A 7,903-nucleotide genomic window follows, 5' to 3' on the forward strand; every position below is an offset into this window, starting at 1 on the left:
TTCCTTCTCTCTTCTGAGCTTCCCCAGATTCGAATCTATTTCCCTCCTGGACATTTTGGCAACTAGTATTTCCTGAATATTCCTTGTATTGAATCCATTCCCAGTGACCAACATCTCTTCACTGGGGCCATGAGATGGAGGGAACCACAAGCTTAGGAACTTGGGTTCACATTCAGCCGATCCCAAGTCTTTCCCCTTAGGGACCGGTGGCCTTGACTTGTGCCAACCAGACAGGCTGACCCTTACCCTGGGCTTGGCCCCTTCAGGGAGGCTCCCTTGGAGCTCTTGCCTCCATTCTTCCCAGCCCAGCCCCATCAGGTGGCTTTCCATCCTTTTCCAGGATACATGGCTTTACCACCTCACAGTGGCTGCAGGTGGCAGCAGTGCCAAGGTGGGCACTGCCTATGAGCAGCTCATTGGAAAGCTGATGGATGGTGAGGGAGACCCAGGTAAGGCGAGGGTGGCCATCACTGCTGGGTTGGAGGGTGGTGGCTGGGTAACTGTGGGTCAGGAGCCCAAAGAAAGCACTACTGTACCCTGAAGCTGTTTGGAGACCTTCTGAGCCACAGAAGGGCATTCCCGTCCCAAGCTCCGGGACCCCTGTTTCTGGTGAGGCTACTGAGGAGACCACTCAGTATCTGGGGCAGTTGTCTGGGGAGCAGACTTTCCGGCCACTTGGTCAATGTTTTACTTTGTTCACTGCAACTTTGCTGGCTGGGCAGAGGGTTGAGGAAAGAAGGTGGCTGGTTAATCTATAGTTAGAGTTTGTTAATGAATGAAGCCTAAGTTAGGATCAGGCTAACTAAGCCTGGGGCCTCTTGGGGTCTTTATTTTGCTACTGATTCTCAGGACCCTGAGGACCCAAGGGCACCCAGAACACACACTGCTTTACTGCTGCTCCGAGGCGTGTTTGTTCCGGGCTGATACACGCTCCTCTATCCAGACCTAGCGCTGCAGGGAGAGGCCCTCCCCTGCACACGCACGCTTGCACTCCGATGTCCATGCCTTGCATTGGACGTTCACCCCTATTGCAGCCCCACGAGCAAAGCAGTAGCCGCCTTCCTGTAAGCCATGCTCGTGAGTGTGCTGAATAAATGCAGTGCACAGCCCACACTCTGGATATAAATCCAGCACAGCCCACGTGTCCCGACTGTGAAAGCACCGTCTTCCCCAGAGATCAGGGTCGGGGTGCGGGGGAGGCGAGTTCCCTCCTCAGCGGTAACGGCTGCTGCTCTCTGGTGCTGTGCTCCGGGCAGATTCCCCCCTCTGGAGGCACCCCATGCTGTGCTACAGCAAAGACGGGCTGTACACCTCCCTCACCACCCTGCCCTCCGAGGCCCTGCAGACGGAGGCCGTCAAGCTCTTCAAGGTAAAGTGGGAGCTGAGCCCAGGCCCGTGGACTGGTGGCGGCGCCCTTGCCCTGTGCCCAGGCTCTGCCCAGAGCAGTTCTTCCCACCACGGTGATGCCGGGGTGGAGAAGACCTGTGCAGTTTAGGGGGGGAGCTCCCGGAGGGATCTGAAGAGGAAGGGAAAGAAAGTCCCTCAGGGCTCCCATCATGTCCTTTAGGGCAGGGAGGCTGGAAGCTCTGGGACTTCATTCATGGGCCCTTGGGGAGCACTAGCGAAACGAAGAGCTGCCCTCCTGTAGTGAACAGCGGGAGAGGGCAGGTTTACGTTGCTTCTGGACCTGAGAGATTCTGGCCTATTTTAGAATATTCTTTGTTCCCTGCTGAATATTCTGTCTTTTAAAAAAATGAATACGTCTTGCTTATGTAATGGAAACATGTAAAGGAAAGATCCTATCCCAAAGTAGCCTTCTCGGTAAGCATAGACGTTCTCGAGCAGTCACGATGCTCCCTCCTAGAAAGGGCTGTCTGCCGTGAACCAGAGCCTTCCTCGAGCCCTGGGCGGGGGGACGGCCCAGTCTGTCCCCTGTCACAGAGGACGATAGTCAGGGGGCTGTCAGTCTACCTGTGCCCACTGTCATTTCCCTGCAGTCATGCCAACTCTTCATCAACGTGCCCGTGGAAGCGGCCTCGGTGGACTACCACGTGTCCCTGGCGCAGACCGCGCTGCAGGTCTGCCTCGTTCACCCCGAGCTGCAGAGCGAGCTGTACTGCCAACTCATGAAGCAGACCAGCTGCCGCCCGCCGCAGAAGTGCTCCCTCATGCAGGTGGGCGTCCCTGGGGCGGAACGGCCGACGGGAGCCGTCGGCCAGGGCTGCCCAGGACGTGGGAAAGGTGGAAGGAGGTGACCGGGCAGGTATCCTCCGAGCCTGGCAGCCAGCAGGTGGCTTCCGTACTCAAGGCTGCCCGGGTCCTGCTGCCCTCTCTGTGCCCCTTCTGGACGTCTGCACACAGTCAGGTTGTGTGATTGCGGCTCTGCACAAAGCCCGACCAGGCTGGCCATCCTGGTGCCCGCAGAAGGCTGGGGGCTGCGGTTCGGAGAGGGTGGTGAAGGCTCTGTAGCTCAGGACTGCGATGGTGGTGGCACGGCGGACCCAGCGCTCAGCCCACATTTCTTGTTTCCCCCGGCAGTGCTGGCAGCTCCTGGCTCTGTGTGCCCCACTTTTCCTGCCTCAGCACCACTTCCTCTGGTACGTCAAACAGCAGCTCCAGCGCCACGCAGATCCCCGGTGAGTGCACGTCGTTTCCTCTGCCGCTCTGGCACTACCGACTGGCATGATCTGAGGGACGCAGGGGAGACTAGGATGGATGAGATCGCCCCGCCCTCTGGGGTTTGCACAGTGGCCATGTAGACTTTGCCCATCACCATGTACGCAGATGGGCACATGGAGATCTGGGCACCCTCTACACACCAATCCACGTGTGTGTGGGTATTTAGTGGGGGCCCTCATGTGGAGCTACCGCGCCCCCAGATCATCCCCAGATTTGCATTCTCTGTTGCCATGTTTTCTGGCTTCTGCAGAAAATATCCGTGCCAGCAACCAGCAGTAGATAGGCCCCGAACGACCAATTAACACCCCAGACCAGTCTTTGGGGCTCGTGTCACAGCCTTCCAGCTGCAGGTTTGGTCCTATAGGTTACATGTACGTAGGGAACCAGGGTGTCAAGTGGTAGGGATGAGTGGATTCCCGGTTTTCCTTTCTTTCTTCGCCTGTCTTTTTAGAAATGAGACGGGCCAGTACGCCACGTACTGCCAGCGGGCAGTGGAGCGGACGCTGCAGACTGGGGAGCGGGAGGCCAGGCCCTCGCGCATGGAGGTGGTGTCTATCCTGCTGCGGAACCCCTTCCACCACTCCTCGCCCTTCAGCATCCCCGTGCACTTCGCCAACGGGACTTACCAGGTGACGAGCGACCTACCAGGTGACAAGGCTGCCGCGCTCCCTGTGCTGAGTCTTCTCATACTGCCATCCCAGAGGAGAACACCTTGGGGCCAGTGGGTGCTAAGCCTCCTTAGGCCCAGCAGATCTTAACAGGCAGACCAGCCAAAGGATGGGCCTGGGGTGCAGGGGCGAGTGGGGCCATTCGTGCCACTGTGGAGGGAGTACAGAGCTTGAATCACAAAAGTACTTCACTCTTTGGGGCCTGGGAAGAGGACCTTTTGAACCCACTACGTGAACAGGGAAGCTGACACACTGACCAAGAAAGTGGCAGGGGAAGGGCCTCCCAAAGAGTGACAGCAAAGGAGGAACGGAGCTTACGTGGGACTTCAGTTTATGGTGGGCGGGCTCCTCCCTTAAGCACTCGCCCTCTGCATGTGGAAACCAGCTTTCTTTGGCCTCTGTTGTCGCCCTCGCTCCTTTCAGCCATGCCTTTCCACCTCCCGGCCTCTGACCCCTCCACTAGCCCCCGTGGGCCCCTCTCAGGAGGTCCCCTCTCCCGGCAGGTGGTGGGTTTTGACGGCTCCTCCACAGTGGACGAGTTCCTCCAGCGGCTGAACCAGGAGACGGGCATGAGGAAGTCCTCCCATTCTGGCTTTGCCCTCTTCACGGACGACCCTTCTGGCAGGGACCTGGAACATTGCCTGCAGGGGAGCGTCAAGGTGATGGTCCCCCGTAAGCCAACTGAGCCACCTTGGTCTTCAGGATTTTGTGTTCCCAGCCGGTTTGGGGCTGAGCCCGAGGCCAGCATTTCTGTGCCATCTTAAAATGTGCCCATAAAGGCAGAGAAAAGTCATTTGTGCCCTTGTCTCTGGAGAGAAGATCTCCACATCCCTCCCTCCCTCCCTCCCTCCCTTGAGAAGCTGTTCAGCTTCCAGAAGAAAAGCCGCTTCCCAGCTCAGGGTAGGAAGGACAGGGAGGCACTTCTCAGCAGCAGCCCCACCTGGGCGGAGCCCGCTGCCAGTTTCGTACACACATGCGTAGACGGACAACTGTACGCCTGGACCCAGCAGATGCGTTGTACGCTGGCAGCTCACTCTTACCCAGTCTGCCAGGGCCCTTGCTCTGCTTACAGGTCCCACCAACTTTAAAGAGGTAGATCCTTGTGGTACTTCTGTGCGTAAAGGCCCTTGAGTGGGATTCGAACCCTATGTTGCATTAGGGTCTGGGGTTAGAGCCGCGGGGCATGCTGGGTGTTTGTGGGATGTGCTGGAGCACTTGATGAGGATGAGGGTTTTGGCTGCAGTCTCTGCTTTCTTTATGGTGACAGGACAAAGACTCCTGTAGTCTTTTACCATTGCCTGGAAAAACTATGCCCGGGCATCTGTGAATGCCCAGGCATCTGTAAGGCTCTGTTACACAGTAGGCCTCCGGTTATATTTGTTGAAGAGAATGGCGGTTGGTGGGAGGGAAGTGGAGCCGGTGATGAGGGGCCATGGTTTTGAACTGGGGCCTGCCTAGCCTCTGGGGGGCCCCCTCAGATGTCCAGGCAATGGCGGCAGCATTCCATGGTTTGCTGCCCACGCCATGCTCAGAGTTACACCTCTGTCTGTGAGAAAGCCGCAGGCACCCTGGGTCCTGGGAGCATGAGGCCCCGCGGGTCAGCCTCCTGATGGACAGTCCCTCAACTCTGCCCCGCGGCTCTGCCCGAGTCCAGCCCTGACTGGGCCTTGTTCCCTTCATCAGGGGCTTTTCTGACTTTCCTCTTTTGCCTCATGCAGATCTGCGATGCCATCTCCAAGTGGGAACAAGCCCTGAAGGAGCTGCACTCCGGAAAGTCTGAGGGTGGCACACGTGTCGTGAAGCTGATGTACAAGAACAGGTCCTGGGCACCGCCAAGGGGGACCAAGCATGAGGGCTGCTGCTGGGGTGCAGCTCATCACTCCCCCAGCTGGAGGCCTGTCCTGCACAGGCAGGGCCAGAGATATAACACTGCCTGCTGGTCAGTAGCTGGAGGCCCAGGCTGGCTCTGCTGGCCTCTGTGAGACCCTGGACAGCTCAGGCTCTCCGTCCCTGTACTGTGTCTGCACACTCACACATGCATGCACACACACACACACACACACCCCTGCCCCCCAAACAGACCAACTTCCTCAGGTGGCTGCATGTGTTACATCAGGAGAGGAAGATTTTGTCTGAGCACTAGATATTTAAGACTAGAGAATAAATTGCTCCTGGGAGCTTCCCTGGTGGCGCAGTGGTTGAGAGTATGCCTGCCGATGCAGGGGACACGGGTTTGTGCCCCGGTCCGGGAGGATCCCACATGCCGCGGAGCGGCTGGGCCCGTGAGCCATGGCCGCTGAGCCTGCGCGTCCGGAGCCTGTGCTCCGCAACGGGAGAGGCCACAGGAGTGAGAGGCCCGCGTACCAAAAAAAAAAAAAAAAAAGAATAAATTGCTCCTATATACCAGTTCCAGGAAATACAGAAGGAGAAATCCTGACTTATACCAATTTGACTAAGAAAATTCCATCCCAGTATGTCTCCAGGCAGATGATTTCCATTAGTCTCTTGGAATCTTAACTCATTTAGTTTCCTAATAAGCTATGATTCCAGGTACCAGATTCCCCTCACCAAATCCAGTAAGTCTTAACGGTGAATTCAGAACCGACCACATGCTACTGTTGCTATGGGACCTGATGGCCCTCTATCTGCTCTGTGTCATGCTTGGTTAAGTTTTTCTGGAGGCAGTGGAAAATAGGCTCACAGATGGTATAAAAAGAGTAGTTTCTTTTTTTCTTTGTAAATCAAGATAAACAGATGCAGAGACAGCTTCATCCGTTTGGGATCCCAGCTGAGCCCTGGCTTCTCACTCTCTCCCCTGTAGGCTGTACTTTCGGAGTCAAGTCAAAGGGGAGACAGAGCGAGAGCGCCTGCTGCTTGCCTCCCAAACTAGCGGAGAGATAGTGGCAGGGAGGTTTCCTGTCAACAAGGAGCTGGCTCTGGAGATGGCGGCACTGATGGCCCAGGTAAGGTTCTGTCCAGGAGTCAGGAGGGTCAGGAGACGTCTTGGACTCATAGGTGGAGTGCACCACACAGGCTGAAACAGGAGATTCTGCGGGTCCTGAGGTGCCAGAGAGGGCGGCCTTGCTGACTCCTACCCAGCAGAGTGCCTCGCTGCAGATCCAGGCTACATGCAGAACTCTGGGCGTGGAAACCAGGGGCCTGGGTTTGAATCCTAGCCACCTTCCCGCTATGAGATCTTGGCCAAGTCACTTCACTTGTCTGTGCTGTAGTTCCCTTTTTCATATCCCGAAAACAAAAATACCTCCCTACCTGCCCCGACAGGGTTGTACTAAGTGTAATTCCTAGATAATGTATGTCATATAATGTATGTGGTTAAGTGTGTATTACAGCTGTCAAACATTGTAATGAGAAGTAGGAAAAGGAACACACATTCAGACTTTGACTCTTCTATTACCTTTAGGAGGCTGTCTTGCCAAAGGAATCTGGGATCCTTCATGGTTCCCGTAAGAAAGAGTCTGGATCTACATGCTGGAGAGGATGGGGAAATAATAACAGTGGACCTTTAATACAGTAAACACGTATTGAGTATGCTGTAGAGGGCCCTGTGCGAAACATTTTATATGTAGTACCCTATTTAGTTCTCACCCCCGCTTTATAGATGAGTAAACTGAAGCTCACAGAGTTTAACTTCATCATGGTTTCAGAGCTGGTAAATGGCAGAGCTGGGATTTGAGCCAAGCATCTGACTCTAATGGCCACATTTGGAACAGTCAGCTCTACTGAAGGATCTGTAGCATCTTCAATCCTGTATCCCATATTTTTGGATTAGGAGCCAGAATTTCTATAGTGTTTTCCCTTGTCTGCCACTAATTAACTGTGTCTTTGGATAAGGCACTTAACCTCAGCTGCAAAAGGAAAGGTGATCTAGACAATCTCTAATATTCTAGGACCCTAAGGTTGTTTCTCTAGTGTCTGTGAAACTTGAGATAAAGGGTCTGTCTGTACACAAGTGTTTTTTCACATCCATTCACACCTCACCAATAAAGGGATGAAATAATGGTTTATTTCACCTCTCAGCAGGCCCCCAACCCCATTCACGTCCAAATTCCTGATTTGTCCCTCCATGTGCTTCTACCACAGGTAGAGTATGGGGACTTGGAGAAGCCCATCCTGCCAGGACCTGGGGGCACACCCCCTGCCAAGGCTCTGCATCACCTCCAGCAGGTCCTAGACAGGTTCTACCCAAGGCGCTACAGACACGGGGCCCCCCTGGAACAGCTGAGGTAGGCTGCAAGGTCTTGCAGGGAGTCACCGTAGGGAGGCATGGGCTGCAGAGTTGGGAAAAACCTCAGAGCTGCAACAGAAACATGGCACCATCTCTCTCCATCCGTCTAAACCAGGCACCTGGCAGATCAGCTGACCACAAAGTGGGCAGCACTGCAAGGCTGCTCCTCTCCTGAGTGCATCCGCATCTACCTGACAGTGGCCCGGAAATGGCCCCTCTTTGGTGCTAAGCTCTTTGCTGCTCAGGTAAGTGTGGGTGGTTTCCAGCCAAAGGAGTGGTTACCACACCCTCAGGAACTCCCTAAGTTTCT

At 55.3% G+C, this 7,903-nt stretch overlaps 1 protein-coding gene across 1 annotated transcript in view; it reads left to right on the forward strand.

Annotated features, from left to right (window-relative positions):
• Positions 1–7,903, forward strand: part of PLEKHH1 (pleckstrin homology, MyTH4 and FERM domain containing H1) — a 42,950-nt gene that overhangs the window by 31,364 nt on the left and 3,683 nt on the right. The window contains exons 16-25 of the mRNA XM_027111568.1: positions 341–449; positions 1,257–1,369; positions 1,998–2,174; positions 2,539–2,636; positions 3,131–3,308; positions 3,851–4,006; positions 5,066–5,166; positions 6,169–6,310; positions 7,449–7,591; positions 7,709–7,838. Of these exons, the coding sequence (XP_026967369.1) occupies positions 341–449; positions 1,257–1,369; positions 1,998–2,174; positions 2,539–2,636; positions 3,131–3,308; positions 3,851–4,006; positions 5,066–5,166; positions 6,169–6,310; positions 7,449–7,591; positions 7,709–7,838 (1,347 nt within the window). The remainder of the gene's footprint in view (positions 1–340; positions 450–1,256; positions 1,370–1,997; positions 2,175–2,538; positions 2,637–3,130; positions 3,309–3,850; positions 4,007–5,065; positions 5,167–6,168; positions 6,311–7,448; positions 7,592–7,708; positions 7,839–7,903) is intronic.

This window comes from Aethalodelphis obliquidens, unplaced genomic scaffold (genome assembly GCF_003676395.1).
Source record: "Aethalodelphis obliquidens isolate GAN/ISIS:26980383/991018 unplaced genomic scaffold, ASM367639v1 scaffold10, whole genome shotgun sequence".
Classification (NCBI taxonomy): domain Eukaryota; kingdom Metazoa; phylum Chordata; class Mammalia; order Artiodactyla; family Delphinidae; genus Aethalodelphis; species Aethalodelphis obliquidens.